Source organism: Pipra filicauda, unplaced genomic scaffold (assembly GCF_003945595.2).
Source record: "Pipra filicauda isolate LSUMZ 115617 unplaced genomic scaffold, ASM394559v2 scaffold116_size3395265_pilon, whole genome shotgun sequence".
Taxonomy (NCBI): domain Eukaryota; kingdom Metazoa; phylum Chordata; class Aves; order Passeriformes; family Pipridae; genus Pipra; species Pipra filicauda.
This window is the reverse complement of record NW_024103618.1, coordinates 1787784-1814994: the sequence shown is the minus strand read 5'-3', so window position 1 is coordinate 1814994 and position 27211 is coordinate 1787784. Positions and strand designations below refer to the sequence as shown.

At 37.3% G+C, this 27211-nt stretch overlaps 1 protein-coding gene across 3 annotated transcripts in view; it reads left to right on the top strand.

Annotated features, from left to right (window-relative positions):
• The window catches only part of CORIN (corin, serine peptidase), a 121799-nt gene that overhangs the window by 51916 nt on the left and 42672 nt on the right, over positions 1-27211 (top strand). For all 3 annotated transcript variants that reach the window (XM_027717710.2, XM_027717708.2, XM_039385026.1), the window contains exons 5-10: positions 7392-7573; positions 14203-14316; positions 18096-18203; positions 19761-19871; positions 20440-20556; positions 23763-23861. In XM_027717710.2, coding sequence (XP_027573511.1) covers positions 7392-7573; positions 14203-14316; positions 18096-18203; positions 19761-19871; positions 20440-20556; positions 23763-23861 — 731 coding nt within the window. The remainder of the gene's footprint in view (positions 1-7391; positions 7574-14202; positions 14317-18095; positions 18204-19760; positions 19872-20439; positions 20557-23762; positions 23862-27211) is intronic.

The window sequence follows — 27211 nt, the reverse complement described above, 5'->3', positions numbered from 1 at the left end:
GATTTCAAAGTGCGCGTGTTGGGGGAATTATGGACAGACCAGAGCTAAAAGGTTATCAGACAGAGAAACATTTTTGGGAACAGTCTGGGCACGGGAATGTCTGTTTGAAAACATATTTCACAATGCTTCTCAGAGGGAAGGAGGCAGAAAAGAAAATCGGAAGGACTGATTATTTCATGAAAGCATATTTTACTGATTGATTGCCTCCAGCCCTGTTGTTTTAATGATTTGTTGTGTGTATTATCTCTTATAAGCTGTGGTTTCTGGTTTCTAAGTTGATATGGTAACTAGGGTCATAGATTATTCTTCATCACATGCAATATATTATTTCTTATGACTAACTACTGATCATTTATGTAATGGAAATAAACATTTACAACAAATCTTAAAATTAACATGGCTTTTTGTTCATGTTTGTTTGCTAATTTAATATATCTGCTAGAAAAACTCTTCGTTTTCAAAAAATGAGATTGATTTCTTTTAATAAATTGCAATAATTGTAAGACAGGAGCTTTCAGTAGAATCTTGCAACATTTTGGGACTATCAACACTGATAGTTTCCTATTAGACTTGTGCACCTGGACTCAAACCAGAAACATATAGATGATGTAACATCTAAATTTGGTAGAAGTCATCTACTAGATATGAGTATACCCTCTTGTGCAGAAGTTAATAAAAAAAAATGGGTTTGAATTGAATAGTAGTCAAAGGATTCCCCAAGAATTCATATGCTGTTCAGCTCATGTTTGTCCTCTTTTAGTGCCCAGCTTATTAACAAATAACTTTTAAACCATCTGCAGTCAAAACCTAATGAGGATTCAGTTAGTGAGACATAATTACCTCTCACGAGTTAGTCTTTCCTGTAAGAAGTTATCGTTGCCCTGTTGGAGACTGTGGTGGTAGGCACCAGGCTCACAGGCTGAGCAGGACAGGCAAATTAGAATCAGAGGTGTGGTGGGGAAGAACCTCTGGAACTATTCTTGCTCGGATTGGGACCAGCATTAAATTCTATGAGACTCCTCGGGGCCATTTCCAGTTGAGTTTAGATGATCCTTAAGGATGGAGGTTCCACAACGTCTCTGGAGAAGATACTCCAGGCCAGTGTTTCATGGTAGATTTTAAGTTGGTATAATTTGGTAGTGGTGCTGAACAAACAGTGTTACCCTATTCCCCTGCTTGTTATTCCCCATCTCCGTTATACCTTTTCCGTATCCTGGCAGAAGTATTTGTTCAGCTCCATGACAGATTGGATTTGGAAACCAATCTGAATTAAAGTAGGAGTGACTGATCTGATCCATTGTGTAATACCCTGAAGTGCCGTGCTGGCACAAAGAAGTAAGGAAGAGAGGTGGGGAGAGGTTCTGGAACCAGGCTTATGAGGGTAGGACAGCTTCTTTCAATTAATGACATCTGCTCCTGCCAGCTTGAAGTGTTTGTGAAACAACTGTAATGTGAACTTGAAGTAGCAGGATAATGGATTATAATGATTTTCTACTCGACAGGGAGGAGCCTAAAGTGTCAGTGAGTGAGAGGTGTGTCTGCCTTTAGGATTCCTGACAAGATGCAGTTCAGAAAGTTTTAACTTGGGCTAATTCTTGAAGTCTTCCTCTGAAGTGCACAGGGAAGCATGGGTTCTGGAAAGCTACATGAAATTATTTATAGGTACTTATCACAGTGATCTGTGGAAATGGGAGGCAGACCTTTAGGCACAGTATTGTTTTGGGTGCCTTTATTACCCATATGATACAAAGAGTTAGAGCAGCTGTACCGTGTATGATTTACTGTTAATCCGGAATTTCTGTAGCAATGCTGTGGTTGAAATACCCGTGTGCGATTCAGAGGACTTCTGTTTCACTGTGACAGCTTGTCTTTTCCAAATGTGAATTTTGTTTACTAACATGAAAAGGTCTTGTAACCTGGATTTTTAGGCATATTAAGTGCTGCTTCTTTTTTTCCAGAAGGAATTCCTATAGAGTAAAGCAAATAAAGAGTGTATGCTCATATCATTTTCATAACAATGTCGTGCAAACACCATTTAAATATTAGAATTAAATAAAGAACTTCCAAAAATTTGACCTGGTTTAGGAGAAGTTCTGGCAGATGGTACGAGATTGTAAAAATAGCTCACAATTGTAGCAAAATTCTTAATAATATTTATTTAAACTGATTCCTGGCTGAATTATAGCTCTAGTGAATTCATTTACGTCATCTCCCCCATTTTCACTGTCATGTTTGAATCAAGTAATGGGATCACTGAGAGAAATCTGGAAGGGCTGGCTGCTTTAGTCAGGACAGATCATCCCAATTAATTATGGTCATCATAAAAAACACATTAAATGATTTTGATAGCTTTTTTGTGGCAATAATGTTAATGCTATATGGTAAAATAGATGTAGCATTTTGTCTAAGTATGATAGAATAAAGTGCTTCTGCTCTACAGAGTATATTTTAGGTGTTTCTGATTGTTACGGTATTAGAAGCTCAGTTGTGACATGTTTCTGTCATACAAAGTGACTGAAGAGTCAGAATGGATTTCTGAATTTAAGTTTTTTGCTGATTCATTGAATCATAGAATGTCCTGAGTTGGAAGGGACACATGAGGATCATCGAGTCCAACTCCTGGCCCTGCACAGGACCATCCCCAAGCATCACACCATGTGCCTGAAAGCATTGTCCAAATGCTTCTTGAACTCTGTCAGGCTTCATGCTGTGACCACTTCCCTGGGGAGCCTGTTCCAGTACCCAGCCACCCTCTGGGGAAAGAGCCTTTTCCTGATATCCAACTTAAACCTCCCCTGACACAACTTCAGGCCATTCCCATGGGTCCTGTCACTGGTCACCACAGAGAAGAGATCAGTGCCTGTCCCTCCTCTTCCCCTCACAAGGAAGTTGTGACTGCAATGAGGTCTCCCCTCAGTCTCCTCCAGGCTGAACAGATGAAGTGCCCTCAGCCGCTCCTCATACAGCTTCCTCTCAAGGCCCTTCACCATCTTCGTTGCCCTCCTTTGGACGTTCTCTAAGAGCTTAATAACTTTCTTATATTGTGGTGCCCAAAACTGCACACAGTATTCAAGGTGAGGCCACCCCAGTGCAGAGCAGAGCGGGACAATCCCCTCCCTTGACTGGCTGACAGTGCTGGGCCTGATGCCCCCCGGACATGGTTGGACCTCCTGGCTGCCCCTCCTGGCTGCCAGGGCGCTGCTGACTCAATCGTGACTCCTTGCTTCGGTAAAAATCATTTATCTGGTTTTTTTTCTACAAAATAAATAATTACACTGACCAAAAATTCTAACCTGCATTGTAGAGACTGTACCTACCCATCCTTAAGGATATCAGCTGATTTTGGCCACATTGTCCAAGAAGCATTGCTAGGCCTGAAAGAGATGATAAATACAACAGCAGCTGATGTAGAAGATGTGAAATTCAACATCAGCTGCTGCCTCTTTTATTCATTTCTTAATGGATAAGAGCCTTTTTAATCTAACAGTATATTTGTATTTGTTCCCAGTTCCACTTTCAACACTTTCTTCAGACTTCAGTGTGAGCTCTTTGTTAAGTATGGTACTCTTGGATATCAGATCTCTTCTAAGACTTTAGCAAATATAACTCTTTAGCTGGCTCTTTTCTGTTGCCACAAGATATGGCAACTGTTAAGGAGTAGTTAATTGGATCTGTAATTTTTAGAGAAAAAGTAAAAGGCATCTGTATGGACCCACAGAAGGGATTGCAGTCCAGTTTTTTCATCTTATTTGGTTTTGAGACTTTTGTGTTCTCATAGCCTTTCAACAAATTGTATGTTCTTCCATGCTGCAGGCAACCCATTCAGTATATCTTTTTCATCTTTTTCATTCTCATTGTATAAAACAAATCTTTTTCAGTCTCTTGGAAAAGGCATTCCTCTTGTGGCTCATCTGTAATTGCCAACTTCATGACAAGCAGTTGGAGCATTCATGAGTGAGAACTGGCTTTCTGCACCAGCTGTAAATCCTTATATTCAGTCCCTGTAGGGCAGACGAGTGGACACCTACAAGCAATTCAGCCAATTAATACAAGGCCTTAATCTTGGCTAGGCAGCTTCAGGCTCTTACCCCATTCTTCAGGCTCTTACCCCAGGGGAACTGAGCTGCTGCTGCCTTTTACCAGGATCACCTTTGAGTGCTTTTGTTCTCCTTTAAGGTGTTAGGGGTTTCCCATACTGTGGGTGCTAAGTAGTCCTTTTACAGGCTGATTTTGTGTTTTTGTACTTACACACAGGAACCTGCTTCTAGGAAACACTTCATGAATTTGAGCTAAAAACAAGAAGTAAGACACATACAGCTAGCTCTGCACTGAGAACCACAAAGTGTTAAATGGAATTGAGGTGCCATCCTTAAATGTTGCTATATCGATTCAAAATAATTTTGTCAAGTGAAATAACCACAAAAATCTAAAATAATCTTGCTTTCTTTTCAGATTTTATTACTGTGTAAGGAAGCAAATTTCACTTTTAAACCCATCTCTAGAGACAAAATACATGAGAAAATGCAAAATTCCAATTAATTTGCAAGATAAAAATGAAAACTGAACAATGAAAGACAAAAGTATAGTATTTTCTGGATTATGTGAAAGTGAAATGTTAAGCAGCCCATTTGTTTACAAATCCATGAATCAAAAAGCAATGCTGAGAGTTTTGTGAATTTGCCTTCAGTGACACTGACTGTGCTGCTATTTATGTTGGTGTACTGTGAGAGGGTACTGAGAAAGATTTCACAAGAACTATCACTCCAGAAAACTGTAATCCTGGGTGTGGGTATTTGCCCTACTGTAGAAACTTCCTTTTCTTACATTTATGTTCTGTGGAAGTATTTATTGTTAGAAAATCCTGAAAATTATTAAAAACAATTAGAACTAACAATGACTGGTGTGTCAGCTCGCCACATCAACTTGTTTGATTTCAGGGCTGCAAAAACACAAAGAATAACCTCAGTTTTCTTCTTCCCATAATTTTTTCATGTTTCATTTTGTCCTTGTAGCCATCCCCCTTGCCCCAGCAGTCTCTCACAATTGTATTACCACTTCCTTTCTTTTGTCTCAGGCCTGAGATCTATCACCATTCTTAGCCTGTGTGCCTATGAATGATACAGTGGATTATTCCACAGTGCTCTGTGGCATGGCTGTGGATGACTGATATGTCCTCTGGCAGCCATGCCAGTTTAAATTTTTCCTTAAACAGATTTGGATGAAAAAATAATCCAGCAAAATACTCTACAGTTGTTTTCAACTTGGCTCAATACATGAGTACAGCTTATTGTGTGGCCACAGGAACAGGTATCCTGGAACAACTGAAGGGATGAAACTGGGGAAAGAACAGTAATGAGGACCAGCAGTAGCTAAAAATGTTCATCAGTCTGCCTTCAGTCAGGTTGTCTGTTGAACTGCAAATGTGACCTTTAGCAGGAGCAGTCAACAGTTGTGTATTCTCAGAGTGATCTTTGTGCTGTATTTGCAGCTCTGGCATGGAAGTTATTTATCCTCTATTGTTTTCATCTGTAAAATTGCAGTAATGAATTTCTCAATAGGGCATGGCTGTGGCAGCGCATTTATCAGTGGAGATACTAATGCGAAGACACAAAAGAAATGCCACAGAAAATAATGAGCTCTAGATATATTGTCAAATTTACTAAGTTGCATAGGGAGTCCCCAAAGGATGGTTAATTGTATATTTTATTTAATACTGTTGTTGACTTTAGCAATTTCTACTTCTCCATCTCCTGCCATCTTATTCCTGCTTTGTCTGTATCCCTTCGGAGGAACCAACTCAGTTGTCAGATAAGAAAAAAAGCGCTTTTTTTATTTGTCACATTACTCTTAGCTGTATCAGTTGTTTGACCTGGCTTACTACACAGCCAGATATAGGTAGGCAGGTATACAACAGCTGTTAGAAACAGCAAAACTGAAATCAGCTCAGAGTCAGATACAGGCACTTGGGAACAAGAGCTGCACACACTGCTGCTGCTTCCAGAAAAGATGTGCCCTCAGTGGCTGCTGAGGCTGAGGGTCAGACCCTTTAGCTACCTTGAACTAGCTTTAGAAAATGTGTTAAATTCTGCAGCAAGAGGAAAAGAATTGCCAAAAGGATCTTCCCTCTCTTTACTGCTTCTTGTAGAATATTTCTTTGATAACTTCTAGTACTCAAAACACACACTAAAGAAATAGAGTCTACTGATGAGCCCCATGCAAGGTAATGTGATTGCAAAGAAGAGGAGTCAGTATTACAGAAAGAGTAAATTCTGAAAAGAATCAGTCTAAAAATGTAAAACATCTTTAAGTAAGTGATAAGGAGTAGATCCCTATAGGATTATAATCAGCAATTTGAATTCCAATTTAAGTGAACTCTAAGTGATTGTCATGAAGAGGAAGTCAAATCATCGGCTCTCAGGCACTGTGTAGCCTCTTTGGAAGCTTAAAATCATTTAACATAATAGTTTTAGAGTATATACTGTATTGTGTATATCTACTTCAATGAATATTGATATAAAACTCTTTTGATAAATAACTTCTCCAAAGATACCTTCTACAAATTTATAACCTTTATTTATTCTCTTTACCCTTAATATACTTTTTAGTAAACTATAAAGACCATTTTTATTTCTTCTGGTGTCATACAATTCTTAATTTGGGTATTTCTATGCAGCTGAAATAACTGAAGGATGAATTTTAAGTGGGAGGAAACCCACTTCTTTCATCAGACTCTATTTTCAGGAAGAGTTTTTTCCATTAAAATGCTGAAGAGCAGAATCGCACCCTAATATGTTATAACCTGCTCCTGGCGCCAAATCAATTCTGATAAGATTGCCACAGACCTACCGGTTTACTTTTAAAATTATTGGTCTCTGAGTAGTTGTAAATAAGACTAATCAAGATGGAGATTTTTAATAATATTTTCATCTTTCAGTAAATTATGCAATATGTCCATACTAAACTTGATCATTATCCAGAAATACTTAATTTATGGAGCACACATGACTGAACTTTAAAACTGGGCCAAATATTGCAGTAATTGCTGGATAATCCTGTGTTTTCTGATTTGTCAGAGCTTCTCTAGAGACTGCAAATTCTGCTTGGCTTATTGGATCACTATGTGATTGTGCTTTAGAAGACTGGTAATTTCTAAATTATTTCCCTGTCTGGGAAACTGTTCTGAGCCTGATTTGGCTTCAATTTAGCCTGAAAGTCAAGAGATTATGTCACGTCCAATGAATAATGAAGATTTGGCACCTTTTTGGAGTGGTTCTGTAGAATGCAAAATTCTTCAAAAGTGTTAATTATTATTTTTTCTCTTTTTATGAAAAACTTTCACAATCTACTACAGTAATAATAGTTTTTATTTTTGTTCTGTCTCTTTTCTTCAGTCGAGGCCTCTTGCCCTGCAGGACATTTTGCGAGGCAGCAAAAGAAGGCTGTGAACCAGTCCTGGGTATGGTAAATGCTTCTTGGCCAGATTTCCTGAAGTGCTCTCAATTCCAAAACAAAACTGAAAATGACACCACTACAAGGGTATGCTTCTCACCACACCAAGAAAAAGGAGAGCACTGTACGTTTCCATTCTTAACTGTTACACTATGTTCATGAGTTCTTATTTAATGATGTATTTTTGTTACTGTGTAGGAAACGCTCTATGTTGAAATCATTATTTCCTGTTACATTACTATTTCCCTTCATATTACTGTGATAAAGTCTGGTTGTCAGTTGGTTATAATTTTACTGTGCTTTAATTGTTTAGTCTGAATTTTTTTCAGACTTGTGTTGATTTGAGGCTTTTTTGTTTTGCATCAAAAATTCGGAGCTATTTTGAGGAAAGAAGGTAGGAGAAAAGTAATACAATCTTTGAAAATGTTCTTAGTTTCTCTCTGGTAAGCTCCAGTAAATACAGGTTTGCTATTTGGAGCAGGAACCTGATATACAGACCAAATTTCAAGTGTATCTCCTTTCTCCTTGCTGTAAAAATGATCCCCAAACTGATCAAGAGGTAGACTTTTGAAAAGGCATGGTCTTTATATGCCCATGCATAAAGTCATAGAATGATCCAGGCTGAAAAAGATACTTAAGGTCATCCAGTCTAACGGTTAACCCAGCACTGCCAAGCCCACCACTAAACCATGTCCCTCAGTGTCATGTCGACATGTCTTTTAAATACCTTCAGGGATGGTGACTCCACGACTTCCTTGGTCAGCCTGTTCCAATGACTGACCACCACTCCTTCAGTGAAAAAAGTTTTCCTAATATCCAATCTAAGCCTCCCTTGGTACAACTTGAGGCCATTTTCACCTGTCATGTTGCTTGTTACTTAGGAAGAGACTGATCCCCACGTTGCTTTCAGGTTGTTGGAGAGAGTGATAAGGTTCCCCCAAGCATCCTTTTCTCCAGGCTAAACATCCCCAACTCCCTCAGCTGCTTCTCATAAGACTTGTGCTCCAGACCCTTCATCAGCTCTGTTGCCCCTCTCTGGACTTACTTCAACGCCTCAATCTCTTTCTTTGAGTGAGGAACCCAAAACTTAATGCAGGTGTGGCCTCACCAGTGCTTAGTAGAGGTGGAGGATCACTGCCCTAATCGTGCTGGCCACAATGTTTCTGATACAGGCCAGGATGTCATTGGCCTTCTTGGCCACCCGGGCACACTGCTGGCTCATGTTCAGCTGGTTTCACAGGTCTAATGAGTTTTGATCATAGAATCATGGAATCATCAATGTTGAAAGAGACCTTTAAGATCATCCAGTCCAACCTTGAACCCAGCACTACCACTGTAATCCTAAAACCACTAAACCATTTCACTAGATCCGGATGTCTCTTAAACATATAAGGAAGTGAGAAGGAGGCGTCATCAGTCGTTCATTCCTCGTGAAACCAGTGATACATTCTGGGGGGAAGAAATCTCAGAAGCCCTCTGAGGGCTGCCATTCGTATCCCTACTCACAGAAATATTCCAGCTCTGTTTTCTCTCTCTCAACTGACACTGTGTTAACTCTGTTATTTTACTTGATTTGACCGGCCAACATAACTGACTCTGTTAAAACCATGGAGGAAAAAAACACAGTATCTTGAATGACAAATAAAGCAACACAATGATCTGACTTAGATTAACATGGAGCTCCCACAAGAGCCCTGAAGTTATTTTTTGGGTAGCTTGAATGGTAAAATGCTTTCAAAAGCAGCAGTGAATATGATGCTTCTGCTGTTTATAAAACAAAACTGTGTAAATGACAGTATAGAACTGTCAGAAAATGTTCACTTTTGTATTTTTACTCGAGGCATTATGAATGAATATCTGTTTCTGTTAAAAAACGATGCATAAGTGGCCTGAACTGCACTTCATAGCCATGAGATTTTTAACAAATTACAGAATTATAGAATGATTAGAGTTGGAAGGGACCTTAAATACCATCTTGTTCCAACCCCCCTCCCAAGGGCAGGGACACATTCCACTAGACCACGTTGCTCAGCCCCCCATCCAACCTGGCCTTGATGCTTCCAGGGATGGGGCATCCACAACTTCTTTGGGCAACCTGTTCCAGTGCCTCATCACCCTCACAGCAAAGAATTTTTTCCTAATATCTAATTCTAGCCTACTCTCTTTCAGCTTGAAGCCATTCCCTCTTATCCTGTCAGTACATGCTCTTGCAAGAAGTCCCTGTCCATCTTTCTTGTGGGCTCCCTTCAGATATGGGAAGGCTGCAATTAGGTCACCCCTAGGTTCACACTGGTATTAATTTAGGGGAATAACTTTGAGTAGATAATTGAAATACCTGATTACAACCAGGTATTTATTTTTCTCTAGGGAATGTGAAGCTAAATACATCCAATTGAGCTTTTTTTGAGAAAAAGCTTTTAAAAACAGGAAGACATCATCTTTTTTGTGCCCTTATATTTCCTTAATACAGTGAAAAGAAGAGAGAGATGATCTGTATATGTGTAACATTGATGCTGAGCAGCTGCAAAAACAGGAATAGTGGAATAATTTTTGAGGGAGATAAAAGGTTTTTCAGGATTGTGGTGGTCTTTCATGTGAGAAAGCATTCACAGTTTAAAAAACTATTTCCTGCAAGCATTAATTCTTTACTTCTTTTGATCCTGCGTTACATTTTCTTATGTTCTTTGATTTTTATTCTCCCATTCTGCCTCCTCCACCATTTATCTCTGCCTATATTTCTGTTCTTTGCCTGTTTCTTTGCTTGCAGTTTCCTATGTGGCCTTTTTAGGCCACATCCTTTGAGTGAAAGAGAAGGGTCTTTTGTCTTCTTTTTCCCACAGGGTTTTGCATCGTAAGGAAATAGAGAAATGAACCATTTCTTGGGAGTAAGTAGTTGCCAGCTTTTCTAATTCCATGATCATGATCCTTTTCTCAAAACTTTCTGGAGTTGACAGGAACAAGATGCATGCACTGTACTGCAGGGTACATATGGTATAGGGAGCAGAGGATGAAAATCTGCAGGCAAGAGAATACAGGGATTCCCCTGTGTCCCATTGTGTTATTGTATATTGGGTCAGATGCAGATGAAGAGTCCATCTATCTTATAATGCTGACTCCAAAAGCTGAAAAAATCAAATGCACAGAGAAGAATAGGAGAACAGGGCAAGACAATGTGACAATACTTTTCCAAATACTCCTGCATTTTGCATCTGTTTGAGATCCAAAGACTTTCTTTAACTTCTGACCCACCATAGATGTTTATTCCATTAATATATCCCTTTGTTTTATGGACCTATGCACATTTTAACATGCACAGTATCGTGTTCCAAAGTGTTACAACTTATCAAAGCATTGTATGAAGAGCACTGCCTTTTGATTGTTTTAATACCTCCTAAGTTCTTTTATAGCATTAGGTAGTGAATGTTGTCTCCACTTTGAAAAAAATTAGCATCACTTTCCATGGTAATTTTCACAGCATAAAGAATGCTTTATCTGTTGTTATACCTTGAAATGCAGATTTTGAGGATGGCAAAATGATGTTTATTTCAGTCCGTGCTGTCTGCAGCTTTCCAGGGACCTGCCCACATAATCTTCTATAGATGACATTCCAGTAATCTAGCTGGGAAGTACAGCACATAAATGGTCTTGCCTCCTCAAAGCCACTTTTGATAGTACACCAGACACAGGTACAATAAAGCACTCTTTGCTGCCCATAGTGTTTAGTCAGGGATTTTGGAAGCTATTCCAGTTTGTAAATCTTTCTGGGTAAGGTCTACAACAGGTAAATTTCTCTGTCAGCAAGGATTACTTCCATTTTGTTTGGGCTTTTTTACCTAATATTTTTTCTTCTTCAGTAATTCAGGTACACATATATTTGCGTGACTTTATTAATAAATGTGTCAATTATTTACAGAGGTATCAGTAATTAACATTTCCCAGCACATTTCTTTAGAATAACATGCTTGCAATTTTTAATAATTTTGAGTGGAATGGTTCATACTTCTCTTACTTCAGACAATTATTTCAGGCATTATTTCTTTTGTTGCTGCTGCTGCCTTGTTTCAAGCAGTCCCAGCATTTCTGAGTATTCAGCCATTTGCATGTGTTCAAGAAAGTCTTACACATGGTTGTATAACTAAATCCTCTAGGTTTCAGATCAAATATCAAGATTCAACATTCAACAAAAATGTTAAAATGTTTGTTTTACAGCATTTGACAAGGCTTTCATAATTTCCAATAAATTCTGATTGAATTGTCAACCTACTAAAAACTTTTTGGACAAGCTTGATAGAAAGCAGAAATTAAATTCATTGGACATACTGTTCAAAGTGTATGTGCTCTCCTTGCCATGAACACTGCATTGACTGGACCAAACATATCCAGTCATCACCCTGTAGAAGACTGCAAGAGGTGAGACTAGTGTTTCTAAAAATTTCTTCTGATTGCTTCCATATGCTAAAACTGAGAGAAACAACAGTAATTTCAGTCTTCCTCTTTTTTTTGTGTATAACATACAAAACAAATAGGAAAATACTGTCTGTAGGTATGGCTGTAGAAGTGGTTCGAGGTAGGAGCAGAACAAGATGGGGATGCATTAAGGAGGCAGAGTCAGAATGACTTATAAATGCTACAACACAGCTTCATTCACAGCCCAGAAATGAGTATGGGACCCCCAGAATCTTTGCTCTTCTGATCTATAAGAAAAATAATCACATAAATATCCTTCCTGTTTACCTTTGTTCTCCCAGGCCAAATTGGCATATTCACACAAAAGGTAGAAGTCCCTTACTGTTGCTTAGTACCAGTAAAACTCTGTACTGATGGGGATCTGTAAGCAAATCAAGATGGTTCCTTTTGAGCTATTTCTGCTGTTTTTCTTTTCGAACATGCAGGAAAATCTGTAAAAGCCCAAGTTATAAGAATGTAAGATTACTGAGTCAGTTAAAGTTGCCTTTCCAATCTCGAAGGCGCTTTCTTGTATGATAAATTACAATCTTTTGATTGTGTTATCATATTCTATTTTTACCTGACATAATTGTCTGAGGGATAAACACTGGTCTCTCGGGAACTAGAGCCCATACTGAGGAAGTCTGTTGTTTCTAGGGGCCCCTGTAGAGCTTACTGACTGTAGCAATAAGGCAGTGCAGTGCATAAGGCAGGAAACTGGAGAAACACAAAGATTGGCTCATAATAAAGAATGTGTGATTTTATCATATGGAATGAGATTCTTCCCTGTCACCATTGCAGTCACCATGTTCAGCAAGGCACTGGAACAGAAGTGGACTCTTCATTTGTATAGCTGTAGTTTATTTGCAGCTGAAACATGCTCTTGCAGCTACAAATAAAGGCAAGAATTCTTTGAACATGTAAAATAATATCTGTCTTCACTCTCCAGGAAAAAAAACACACACATGCTAACATTGGTCAAATTATTATTCGCTCTAACTTTAATATCTCACTGCCTCATTTTTGTCCCCTGTAAAATGAGACTGTAAGTTCTATCAAATCTCATGTTGGTTTTAAGACTATGATATTTTGCAGTTTGTAATACCCTTCCAAAACTGGTAGAACACAGGTAAGGCTGTAGCTCTTTAGTTAGAAGTTAGGAAACCCGTCCAACCACACAGTGTGTTGTGAGGGAACCTACTGAGGAGCACAGTATGAGGTAAACAATAACAGTGTGCAAAAGGATGGTGCTGGTGGTTTTGCCCTATCTTGCTTCTGATTAAGAGTCACAAAGATTAAATGGCACAAACTAGTTGAAAACTTTTAGTTTAAAAAAACTATTTTGGGCACTTTTCTGTGAAGTTAGAAGCCTTCTTTAAAATCATTGCATAAGCAGCTTTCACTGCAATAAACATGGCCTCATTACACAACTAGAAAATGATGTTTGTATTGCAAAATCAAAACTATGTGCTGTCCAAGTGGAGAGTACACCTGGGAATGTAATAGAAAAGATTTTGAAATTATTCCTAAGTTTTTATTACAAACAAATTTTTCATAAAGGGTGTGTGTTTCAGTTGACTAAGTCTTAAGATTGCCCTGTTGCTTGGGGATGATAAAATAACATTTTGGGCTTAAAAAAGAATGTAAATATGTTGGAAAAAAATAATCCCCTGCTGACAAAAGTTAAAAGTAATAATGAAGGTACTGAGGGTGTGCATGTGAATATCTGTTGCCATAGTGTGATAGAAAGGACTGCTGTTTTAGGACCACAAATAAAATTAAAAATCTAGATAAATAGTTGCAAGTAGCAATAGCGTCAGTGCAAGCTGAAGCTATGTGTCATTTTTGAAAAACGCATATTTAGGCAGGTCCAGTGCTAAGTGATGCCTCGCAGCATCCACTGTTTACCTAGTGGTTTGGCAAATTGTGAAGAATATCACACTGCTAAACAGTAAGGCCAGTCTTAAGCAGAAATTATTTTTTTTTTTGTAGGCATGTTAAAGGCTCCTTGTTTAGTCCCAAGGGCAGATTTAACATGTGTAATAGTCTTTTCATGACTGCCTGTTGAGGTCTTTTAAAATGGGTCGTTCACTAATAGCAGTTTTAAATGGCTTTGTTCTATCTCAAAAATTGAGATTTTTCTTTCAGGTTTTTCTCTTGACCTTCTTGCACTCAGTGATGTTTCCTCCCTGTGGGAAATCTTGAATCAGTTTATCAGTTTAATCTTGAATATCAGTTTAAAGTAGCATCAAGTTTGTAGTGTTGGTGCTAATGATTTTTCTCCTCATTCTGTCTTCTCTTTTGCAGCACTGTGTGGAGGAGAGGAGAGTTTCTTGTGTGCCAGTGGGATCTGCATCCCAGGGAAACTGCAGTGTAACGGCTACAACGACTGTGATGATTGGAGTGATGAGGTCCATTGCAGTAAGTTTCTTAAACCTTGCAGTGTTCTTTTGAAGCACTGAATCCCTTCAGGGAAACCTGAACACTAAAGAAGGCTATTTATTGGTACAGAATAGGAGCTTTGCACGGTATTTGCATATACTGACATTTGGACTCTTGTCAGTTGCCATTGATTCTGTTCACCTTTGCTCACTCAGGCGACAGCATGTGGTTTTGATCTGTCAAATTTTGTGCCTTGAGGCAGATATTCTGCAAAGAGCCATGTGGAAGTTAGAAGTGTTTAGGGGCTTTTTTAAAAATGGATCAGTAAGGGAGTGCTTCTGATAATCAGCTGAAGACTGTTAGCTGTAGGTTTTTCCTTGTCCTTGGCATTGATTTTAGAGTAGATGCAAGACCATCTGTTTAGAAAGTTCTCATATCAACCCTGGATGAGATTTACTTAAATTAATCCCACTATGTGGTGTACTAGAAAAGAAAAATGAATATACATATGTGATAACTTAATTTCTTATTTATCTGTCTGTGGTAGTGCACATCTTTAGAGTTCCTATGTGTTTTTCTTTGTGAACAAAAATGTCCTTGGACTACAAACACTTTTAGAAAAGCTGAGCAAATGTACGGTAGGAAAATTATGAGAAGGGGAAAAAAAAAGAAAGAAAAAAGGAAAATGTGGGAAAATTATTAAATAGCGACTATAGTAGGGCATGATGCCACAAAACAGTGTTGCTCATTCAGACTTTGGAAACTGTGCAGTTTACACTCACCTCAAAAGATTTGTTCTTATTAATGATTTAAGAGCCTGAGCATTCCAAGACTCACAAAGCTACTTCTAAGGAAGTTGTTGCTAGATTTTATCTGGGATACTCCAAGGAATAAATGGCATTAATTTCCTCCTGGTCTCAATATGAATGAGGCTAGAGCTTGCTTTTCCTTTAATAGCCTCCATTTATTTAATGGAGATTGAGATAATGTCTGTTGTGTAAAAAGTATTGCATGTTTATATTTTTCCTGTCAGCATTAGCTTCAGATTTAATGTAAGCTAAAAACTTTAAAAATGCCTATGGGACTATGGCTCTCAAGTTCCATTAGAAATGGGAAAATAAGAAATTAGTAACAAAAGAATAAATATATTACATGTCTTGAAAAAACAAGCATAAATTTCATGAGCTAAGATTGCAAACTCTAAGATTACCTTTAAAAGAATACCTGTCTGTTTAATGATACAGGGTTTATGTGTGGAGGATGTCTTCTACTAGGATATTTGGTAAGAGTTGAGGAGAGGGGTCACATAAGACTTTCTTGACTTACATAGCAGAAATAGCAAAACTAAAGGAGGACTTATTTTCCTGAAAGCTTGTCTGATAAAAGATGCTAATGTTTCTTGCCATTCTTGCCCCTCTCAAAGTCTTAAGTCACCTCATTAAGTTATAGAATAGGTTGCTCAGAGTCCCATCCAATCTGATCTTGAGTGTTTCTAGGAATGGGGCATCTACCACTTCTCTGGACAAGCTGTCCCTGTGTTTCACCATCCTCATTGTAAAAAATTTTTTCCTTATGTCTAGTCTAAATCTACCCTCTTTTAGTTTAAAACCATTATCCCTTGTCCTATCGCAACAGACCCTGTTAAAAAGTCTGTCCCCATCTTTCTTATATGCCCACTTTAAGTATTGAAAGGCCACTCCTTCTCCAGGATAAACAGCCCCTACACTCTCAACCTTTCCTCAAAGGAGAGGTGGACCATCCCTATGTTCATTTTTGTGGCCTAGGTCCATGTCTTTCCTGTGTTGAGGACACCAGAGCTGGGTGCAGCACTCCAGGTGGGGTCTCACCAGAGCAGCGTAGAGGAGCAGAATCACCCCTCTTGACCTACGGGCCACTCTGATGCACCCCAGGACGTATTTGGCTTTCTGGGCTGCAGGTGCAAATTGCTGGTTCATGTCCAGCTTTTCATCCACCAGAACCCCCAAGTTTTTCTTGGCAGGGCTGCTTTCAATCCACATTCCTCAGCCTGTATTGATACTGGGGGTTGCCCAGACCCATGTGCAGCAGGTCACTCTGGATGGCCTCCTTCAGGAGTGTCAACTGTATCACTCAGCTCTTGTGTCTAACCTTGGTGTGTCATCCCACAGCTTGTCACAGTCAAGCCTGATACTATCCTCCTCCCCTCTCAAGTCTAGCTTAAAGATCTAACTCATCTGTCAATGAAACCCAGTAGTTCATGAGCATTGACTGGCCTTCCACATCCAGAGCTTCATACCCATTGTACAGAGAGAAGCACCTGGGAAGGTGAGGTGGGCAAGAAGGGGTTTCACATGCTACCACAAGTGCGGACTTGCTTCCAGTCCCTCTTTTCCTTTAAGCTACTGCCTTATGCCTGACAAAGGGAGGATACATCTGCAATTGCAAAATTCTTATATTAGAAGGATTTATGCTAAAATTTAGATGCTATCAGCTTGGAGAGACATCTCTGTTTTTTAGTTATAAAGTTACATACGTTGGGGATGGAATAGTCTCTCCCTGTGCAGGTGACTTTATCTGAGCTAAGTGTCTTAACCTGCTATATGGAGGATGAGCTGAGAAATAGAACAATGCATGATTTGTCTGATTTTAAGCACACTATGCTATAAATTCTGTTTTTACTTTCTAAGATGACGTGAAACTTTTAGAAAATATGAATATTTCTGTGAGGTGAGGGAAAGAAGTGATTCATATTCAAGTTCCAGAGCTGAAGTTACTTGAGAAACTTAGGGCATTCACCTAGGTGAAACACTTGGCTGACATTGATCTTAAGGGATAGAAACCCCACTGCACCTTCTGGGAGAGTTTTGCACCTATCAGTGTGTAATACACTTAGAAGGACACCCTGTTTTCAAAGTGGGACCATTGTGCAATCATATACACAGGAGTCACATGCTGAGAGAAGCACAGAGGACTTCCCTGGTTCCAGTGGCATAGCTTCAGTAGGAAGGAAGGATTCTCAGCTGTTCTATATCCTGGCTTTCTCCCTGGAAAGCTACATGTCAAGGAGAAGCCTAGAGGAAGGCAGTGAAACTAGGTCACTCACTTCCCAACTGTGTGCTTTGAAATTAAAAGTTTTTTCTAATGGGACCAGACACCACAAACCCTGATTTCTCTTCTACCCGCGTTCTCAACTACAACATAGAGTCCATGTTTATATTGTACCTGAGAGTATTCAAGTATTTTCCATATTCTCAGAGAATATCTGTCAGGCCTTTACCGAAGCCTTCAGTCATGAAAACAAAGCCTAAACTGATTTAGGGCTGACAGTGATAAGAATTCCTTGATGAGAAGGCACCAAGCCAAAACTGAGCTGAAAACTGTGTAAAGCGTGAAGCTCATTTGAAACCACTGTAAGACCAAAGGCAGGCTCAAAAGCAGGGTCTAGGAATATTGATTTTGCTGTTAGAATCCTCAGTTCCATTTGTCAGCCACATTGGGTGCTCAAGACTGTCCTAGTAATCTAGATGATGAAGCCCACAACCTTTCTTGAGAACTTTACGTGTATAATTTAATCAAACAGTTTGGTCCATATGCATAACTAGAGCACTTGGTTAAACAAAAAGACAATTAATAGGAACATAGAAGAAATATCTGAAAATTTCTTTGATTTTTCATGTTCTTCCGTATTAGATTCTCGTAAACTGATACACACCAGTATTAATGCAGACCTTTGTAGTGTATCTTTAGCTAATCTTATTTTAGTCAGTACATTCTAGTGTTCATAGTTTATATGAATGTTCCAATGTAATTTTAACATTTTACAACAATTTGTTTTGTAGACTGCAGTACTGATGTATTTCGTTGCAACACGGGAAAATGCCTAAATTATACTTTTGTTTGTGATGGATATGATGACTGCGGAGACCTTAGCGATGAACAAAACTGTGGTAAATGAAAGTTTCATGTTTTTCTAAAGTCTTTAAGATATCACGATTGCCTAAACCAGTCATCTTTTCTCTTAAACTACTACAGGAGTAATAAATCCTGCTGTTATTCTATTTGGACAAAGTGAAAACAGCTCACAAATTCTATATACAATTTGAAAAGGTTTAGAGGAAAGCTCTGGGTCAATCCAAATCTTGAAGGTAGTGGTATTTATAAGAAATATTATGATTTTCAGTTTGTTTTAAACTAATGCCAAAAGATGTTATGTTTGTTTCCTTGCTAGCTTGACTGAATTTAACTGAGATTAAAGGAAACCATAGGAGGCTACACCCCGGTGATGCCAACTGTTTTATGGCTGAACTGTTTTTACATAAGCTTCATAGTGAACTTAAAATTCTTAAATTCTGTTTCTTCCAAGTTCTGTTTTCAATCATCTTTGCATGTTCTGACTCATTATATTTATCTATCTACCTAAACCTAACTGTCATAGGAGAAACAATGAAGTTTTGCCATAGAAAAGAATAATCTTCACATGTAAATACTGGAAAAATTTGAAAGCCTTATTTTTACTAACTTTTGTTCCTGGTCCTACACCCGAGATAAAATTAAGTTTTCTAAATTAATTATTTAATAGTTAAAATATTATTTCTTACTTTTTCCTTTTGCTTTTCTGAAGAAAATACAAAGAATTTAAAAACTAAAAATCAATGACCTTTTTTCCCCCTGAGAATTGTTTTATACTTCTGCTCCAAATTAAGCACACTCTAATATCTTTCACTACTCTTTTGTCAGTTTTGGTTGTTTGGTGTTTTTTTTTTATAACTCATCTTTGTTTAAAGATGATTTGTATTTTCTAAACATTAATCTGACTCTTATAATTCCTATATTGATATAGTTTTTTCTATATAAAATTTAAGATCTAAGTCTTTGTACAGTCTATAAGTGGTTTTCATAGCAGGTTTGGAAGACTGGACTGTGTCTACGCTCTGTATTTATTTTGGTGTGAAGTTAGCCTGCTCAACAGAATGCTCTTCTTTATTTGTGCATTCAGATAGAAAGACTAAGATAAAGATCGGAGTAATTTCTTCGTAAGTAATTCTTATGGAAAATTCCAAGTGGCTGCAAGAGACAAAGTTTCTGAAGTCAAGAATTTATTTTCTTTAATAAATTTTCTTTAGTAAAAAGGTAAATGTACAGAATTATTTTCTCTGATGTCAGCTGAAAATGTTGGCTAACTGAAAATCATTCCATTAGATGATAAACCAGAAGATCCTTTAACGTGCTTAACAAATTTTAAAACCTTATTTGCAAATGGTAACAGCTGTGCACCTGAGAGATGGAAGGAGTGCATCGCTATCTCTGTAGGCAGTAGAATTCAGAACATATATAACTACCATCTGCAAAAAAATCTGCAGGTATGGAAGATGTAATTTACTAATGCAAAATGGCTCCTTAATAAGAATGATTAACTAATAGGCATAGAGCAATTGATCAGTAATATAAAATACACAAATGGTAACTTTGCATCCTTTTTTCCTTCAAATTTGCATTTTATGTAGATTGTAATCCGGTAACACATCATCAGTGTGGAGATGGAAGATGTATAACAGCTGATTGGGTATGTGATGGTGACCATGACTGTATAGACAAATCAGATGAGATAAATTGCTGTAAGTTCCCTTAATCTCTAAATTATCTTTTCTTTCTTTAAAAATTAAAAAAAATATTTAAATTAAAATTAAATTAAAAAAATTAGGATAAGTAGTGCAATTATTTGTGAGGCAAAACTATAAGCTTATTTGATTTCAGAAGTTCACACTTGACAAATGTTCATTCTGGTAGACAGCTGCAGCAAATTAAACATTTGTTGCCATTGTTGAGAAATACACTGCTTTGTGTTTCAGCTTCTTGTTAATTACAGATTTAGCTTTTTGTTAATTTTAATGTTCCCATTAGATGAGTAAAAATTATGTTGTTTTCTTTTTTTTTTTTGAAAAGCTAAGCCTTCATATAAGTCTGTTGCTAATACCTGACATATAGTTTCAGTCTCTGTAGTTAAATATCAGCACAGATATCGGGTATTGAAAACATAATGAAAAATATCTCCTGATGTTCAATGCTGAGCAGTGTTATCAGCTCCTTCTAAAATAACTTTAGGATGATGTTCAAAAATAATGCAGACCTTCATTAACCGAAGTTGATAAGAATATTGTCTTTTTTTATTTTTTTTATCTCTAGCATGTGACAGCCAGGGTCTCGTGGAGTGCAGAAATGGGCAGTGCATTCCTAGTGCATTCCAGTGTGATGGAGATAATGATTGTAAAGATGGAAGTGATGAAGAAAACTGCAATGAAAGTAAGGATATGCCTCATTTTACTTTTCTTACCAAACCTGCCATTGACTTCTGTGCTCTGAAGCGTCTTTAGCTAAAGCTGTCTGACAAATTTCTTTGCCTTTCGAATAACGTGCTAAGGCTGATTGGTGTCTGCTTTCACACAGGAATTTGTAAGCAGACTTTTGTTAGTACTTAAAAATATAAAAAGTTAAAGAAATGGAGGTGATATTTAGCATAGTATTTAGTTATCTAACATAATCAGTTGTTACTTGAAATAATGCATTTCACATTGTCTGGAGCAGTCAGAATCTATTGTCACAGGAATTGGTGTCATTTGAGGAGGAATTTTCTCATTAAAATCCTTTTTTTGTCATAACTTGGGAATCAGAGAAAGGATGTTTCCATAAGTAAACTAATGATTTAGTGTTACTAAGGGAAAATATATGAGAATGTAAGTTTTTGCAGCTACTTGATAACTGTCTTATGATGGACTGTACGAGAGAAGAAGAAACCACACAATTTCTTGAGCCCCAGAACATGGTTTCCAAAAGACACTCAGAAATAAATATTGTCATGTTATGATGTATTTCAGCATTTGAAGTTATTTTTCAAATGTAATGATCTTACTTTTGGTGAGGTATAGGTTCAGATTGCAGCCTTTCCTTCAGTGCAAGAATTATTAGTTTTTCTCTTATGAATCTTATTTGAAAGAAATTAAAATATTAACTCTATTTAGAAAGCTAGTGCTGTCAAATATAGTGTTAATAGGGCAAACTACTTAAAACTTATTAGAGCAGAACAGGCCTATTTTCATAAGATAAATATACAATGTGATTATATAAGCTTCATTTCTTTAGGAAACCAGTTTAGAAGAAATCTTGACTAAGAATTTCTGCTCAGTCTCCTCTGTTCATATAAAGTTCTTGAGATCTTCCTACTCCACTTTAAACATCTCCATTCCAAAAAATACATGAGAAGTTGAAACACAGAAAATAATGTAGTTATTTTTCTTTGCTATTAATGTTGACATTGTAAAAAAGTCTTGCATGAAATTTGTTTCAGTTCTGACTGTGGCAGTCTAAAAACTCAGGACCAAGTTTTGTCCTCCGTTCTGACTGTGCACTTTCACAAAATGTTCAGTTTTTATTCTTCATCTTTCTCAACGTCAAGTCTGAGGCTTACACTATGAATTCTTTGATCCTCCATTTCTCTTGCATAATCTGGGCTAGAAGTCAGTGGTGTCTTTTGTTTTCACTGCTTTTTTTCTCCTGTTAATGTTGAAGAATGTTTAAAAATCTTCTTTTGCTAAGATGAACAGGTATAGATTAAAAGATTCAATATTTTGCAGTATTGTGTAGGGCAAAATTCTTTATGCAACCATATTCCATCCATCCTAATTTGCATGGGAATATCTTGTCAGACTTTGGACTTTATCACCTTTAGTTCCTTGCAAAGTCTGTGTAAAAGGAAGACAGAATTCTTGTGCTTAACTTGCTTACTATTGTATTTCTTACGTATTTTGTTGTTTTCAGCAACTTCAGAAAATATAATAGGACGTACAGTTACTACAAATACACTTACTACTTCTCTGCTCTACAAATAAAAAAAAAAATTTAGATATGCCTAGCAGAGTCAGTGAAGTAAGGGCTAAAGTGATCTGGAGTATTGGTTTTGTTACAAACACAGTAAATATGTGAAATCTGCATAGAAATCTGAGGTCAAGGTGCAGTGACTTGCCACTTGCTTATGTAAGGATACAGGGACCTTGTGTCCTAGTACAAGTGTATACACATAGAGATTACAAATGGCCATTGCTTTGTCTATATCTGAATAAGAAAAGTGTTCTCCTTCACTACATACCCTAAGGAAATCTAAGGTATAGCATCTGTGAAGAGTACTGCTCTCATTCATTTTGTGACAATAGAAACCCAATATGGATGTATTCACGGCTGGTTCTGTGATCCATTCAAAAGACAGAGTAGAGTTTGTTTACAGAAATTCAGCATTGTCTTTGCTAGGATCAAAAAAATCTACATTGTGGCACATGAATTTTTAAAGAATTGAGAAGCTCTTCCATTGTGGGATAAGAAGAAGTTGGAGCAAACTTTAAAAAATAATTTTAATGTAAATATTTGGGATAGCTTTAGAAGTCAGGTGGCTTTGCCTACCTTTCAAGTTCCATTTTGCAATCAGATGCACCTGTAAAATAAGACAGTCGATTGCTATGGCAAACAAATTGCCTTCATTGCTTCAATATATTACGTGGATGAAGGGAACTAAATCCACATAATTATGAGTAGATATGGTTACGTCATCAGTTCTTTGAAAAGGTTGTTATCAAGGTCATTGAAATAAGGTATTTCTTAAGCATCTTCTGTATGCCCAGTGTCAGGATGTCATAACTGAATGATTAATGTTCATGGGCAGTAGTGCAATATAAACTCTGAGCAATAGTGGAGATAGACCATTTCAAACAGGATGAGATGGTAAAATACCATATATTCAGTCTTTCTGTACAGAATAGTAGATTAAATGACTGATTTTGCACATGAAAGACAGAATTTAATGGTTTGAAAAGGAGCTAGCCTCACTATAAGAAAGAGAAAAGTCCAAGGATTTATCACATAAACTAACTACCCAGATAGCATGCTCAGAAACTTTTGATAAAATGCTGGGTTTAGTTATTCTGGATATCACCTTTAGGACCATAGGCTTTTTTGGGTTTCTTTTTGTTTTTTGTTTTTTAACCAGTCAAAGAAGGACAATAAAGCTTCAGCTCTGATGATCTTTCTTCAGGATGTCTTGTACTGTCAAGCAAAACAAAATTAGAAAATGAGAAGCAGATCAACTGAATGGCATTGAAGAATAATTCTCAGAGAGTATTCTCTTTCAGCTAGGACTTATTGTTCTTTTAAAAACATGATTTATCTGACTTTTCATACTCTGTTAGAGGGTTATGGTAAATGTCTTTCAGAAACCTATATCTCTTATTCAGAAACTGGGATATAAATTCTTACATTGAACATAGGGGTAAAGAAAGGTGAAATCTGGACAGTAGCGCACAACTTTCTTCCTACAACACATCCTTACTACACTTGAAATACTTATTCACCTATGTAAAGGAAATACTTAATTGTTACATAAACAGTGTATTTTCTCACCACTACACTTCAGTCATTTTTATTGGTCTGGTAAATAATTTGAACAATAAATTTGTTTCCCTCAGATCAAACCCTCTGTCAGGAGGGAGACCAGAGGTGTTCTTCCTGTCCTGATCCCTGTGAAGCTTCTTTCTGTGAGATGAGAAACAACCAGGCAAACTGCAGTAAGTAGGTCATGTGCTTCATAATGTCACTGTTTTAGGATGTTTTAGATTATAATGAGGATGCAGGGTAGGACACAGTGAGTAATACTTTAATTTACTGGCTAATGTGTGCGTGCAGTGATTAAGTTTTGAAAGGGGCAATGTAGAAACAAAAGCATCATCATAAGTACATATATTTGACATGGAGGTTTTTTCCTTCTGTGAATTTTTATATGTTTTTAATGAATGTTTGCATTTGCATTTTTTCTTAGCATTTAATGACATTCAGTGCTTACATAAAGTAAACAACACAGTGTAAGTGTAAAGCAGAACCTACCGGTTTATTTTCAAAATATAAAAAAAGCCACATGTTGCTGTATTTAGTAGCCTGGAGAATTTTAGCCCCTTTATGAAGGAGTCATTTTGATATTCAAACTGACAAAACAAATTGTTCCTCTGATCAGTACCTGTCGTAGAGTATCAGGGTCTTCAACTCTATGTATCCTTATATCTATGTCCTCTACTATACCACTCCACGCAAGGCTCCTGTACTAACTGTGCACTTGCTTCTGAATAGCTGTCTTTCCACTTGTGCAGTGCAGCAATGTGAACAAGTAATGGAAGTTTATTTGTCTAGGTTTGAAACTGGGGCAGAACTATATTCAAAATTATTCAGAATTAATTAAAACTTAGTGTTGTGTTAACACAGTCACATCAGTTCAGGTCACCTTGGCACATGGGCAGGCTTGGCTTCACTTATATACGAATGTATAGCTGTGATTGCTTTGTGCTGAGATTATCTCTGCAAGGTATGGTCTGGTACTATATGGTAACTTGTGTGGATAATGTTATTCCATTTAGGATGGAATGAATGTGGGAAGGTCAACTAGTCCAAACTCCATAGTCTCTGTAGAGCTGTGACTATCACCTACAAGTGTTTGTTTGAGACAGGCACCATTCATGCTGGTGTCTTCAGATGCTGCTGAAGTAAAGATATAAGATACTTTATAAAGAATAAATGCTTTACATGTACTTCTTTCAATGCTTTGCCTAAGTTTTTGTAAGGGAACAATCTTAAGTACCATGTTTAGCATTAGAAGGAATTTAGGCTACACCTTTGGTCAGCTAGCTAAAACTTCTCATCAAATCAGTGCCAATTGAATCATGTGGCCCATGACTTTTGCTGCTGATCTTTGAGCATCCTTAAGGTCAGAGACTACAGAGTCATTCTGAGAGATCTGTTTCAGTGTTATGCCACTCTCGTCATTAAAGTCTATTTTCCATATAAGTAACTGAAATTCTCTGTGTCACAACTTATGTCTTGCCTCTCATCCTATCCCTTCACACTTCTGAGAGTCTGGTTCCGTCTGCTTGACACCTTCCCATTAGGTAGCTGTTAAGGGCAATAAGATCTCCCCTTAAGGATGATCTCCCCTTAAAGATGATCTTCAAGGTCCCTTCCAGCCCAAACCACTCTATGATTCTATGATTTTTGACATTTGATATTTGAATTCCAAAACAATGTTCCTACTCCATATCATGGGAAAGCCAAAAGCTTTTTAGTGTAGAGGTTTCCTCAAGACTTTATGGGCAACTCTCTGTAATTCTTAACGGGAATAACAAATAATTAGTCTTTTGAATCATCTGTCTTTCTCCCTTGCTGGTCTAGTGAATATTTAATTGTTTATATACAATGGAACAGCAAGACAATTTGAGAGAGATTTTTCTTGCATAACATCTAGAAGAACTATTGTCTTTTTTCATATTATTTTTTTCTTCGCATTTTGAGTTATTTCATCTTTGGTAAGAAGTGAGAGTTCTCATGGAAAATTTCAGTTTTGACAAACCAGTACTTGGTGGTCCAAATAAATATTTGATTGGAAAATTCCAAAGCATGGCCACATTTCACAGTGTTGAATACGATGGATGTTCTCCGTGTATGATAATATCTGATCAGTTTAGGCTGGCATTATAATGCATTTACAACATATTTAGGATAACGGAACAAATATTTGAAGGGAGAGTGTAAAGAAGACAGAGCCAGGCTATTTTGGGACTCAGTGACAAGATCAGAGGCTATTGGCACAAAATAAAACATAATGAATCTCTGACCATAAACACTTTTTTTTACTGTGAGTCTGACTGAACACAGGTTGCCCAGAGTGGCTGTAGAGAGTCCATTCTTGAAGACAGGCAAAAGCTGCCTGGACATAATTCTGCACAACTTGTTCTATTTGGCCGTGCTTGAGCAAGGGGGGTTAGCCTGTAGAGGCCCCTTCCAACCTCAGCCAATCTGTAATTTTCTGAAACATCCCATTCACTTCTGTTACTATGTTTGGAACTAATTCCTATTTGATAGATACAGCGAGTTAATAATAAACACAGAAAGGTATTAAATACAGGCGTAATCTATTTGGTGATGTCTTGGGTTTGCTTCATTGCGAAGAAAAGGAAGTGGCAGTAATGTGAGGAGAATTGAAGTCACTGAGCCTCATATACCCCAAAGATGCAACTGAGGCATTTGAGACAGCAGAAATAGTTCAGTATTGGTGGTATGCAAGGATTTAGCAGAGAGGAAAAGCTGTACATAAAATGAGCTTTGTGATCATCAGATTAGAAGTAACAGTAAAAGAAGTTAAAAAAGGAAATACAAGACCAAGAAAGAGTGGACAGTTCTGCTGATCAGCTGAATAATTGACTGTTGGATCTTCTCTTAACTTCCTCTCAAAGATCCTGCTATGGGACGACACAGTTGCCACACTGTGCTGGCAACTGATGCTAGCAACTGGCTGGCAGAGTATATTAATCATGTTAAGTTATATTTTCTTCCAGAATAGTAAAATATTTGCAGTCTTTAGATAAAAAATCACTTTTGAATTGTACAATTTTTCATGGAAAATTTTCTCATATATCCAGACTAAATAAATTTAAATATTTTCAGATTGATCTCATTGCTAAATCAGAAGATGAATTTCAGTCTGAATTGAAGTGAAATTCTGTAGTTTTCTGTTGTGGTGGAAAATTGAAAAATTACATTTCTGACTTCCAATTTGAGAAGAAATACAAAAGCTGTGCAATTTTTCAAATCCATAATACTAGATCAGTTCAGTATTTGTTGGGATAAACCCCTATAAGTTGGACAATTTTTGTATATAGCTATAGTCTCTATAATCATATAGACCTGTAGCTGTTGCATTCATTTTGCCCTTGCTTATCATTCTCTTTATTATTAACGATGTCTTATCTGAATTAAATTATTAGCATGTAGACTGTCTCTTGCTTAGTGCTTGTGCAATACATAACCTAGTTGTCTCCATTCTTCCTTCAGATCTTAGTATGCAAAAAATAAAATTAAAAAACAAATTCTATAT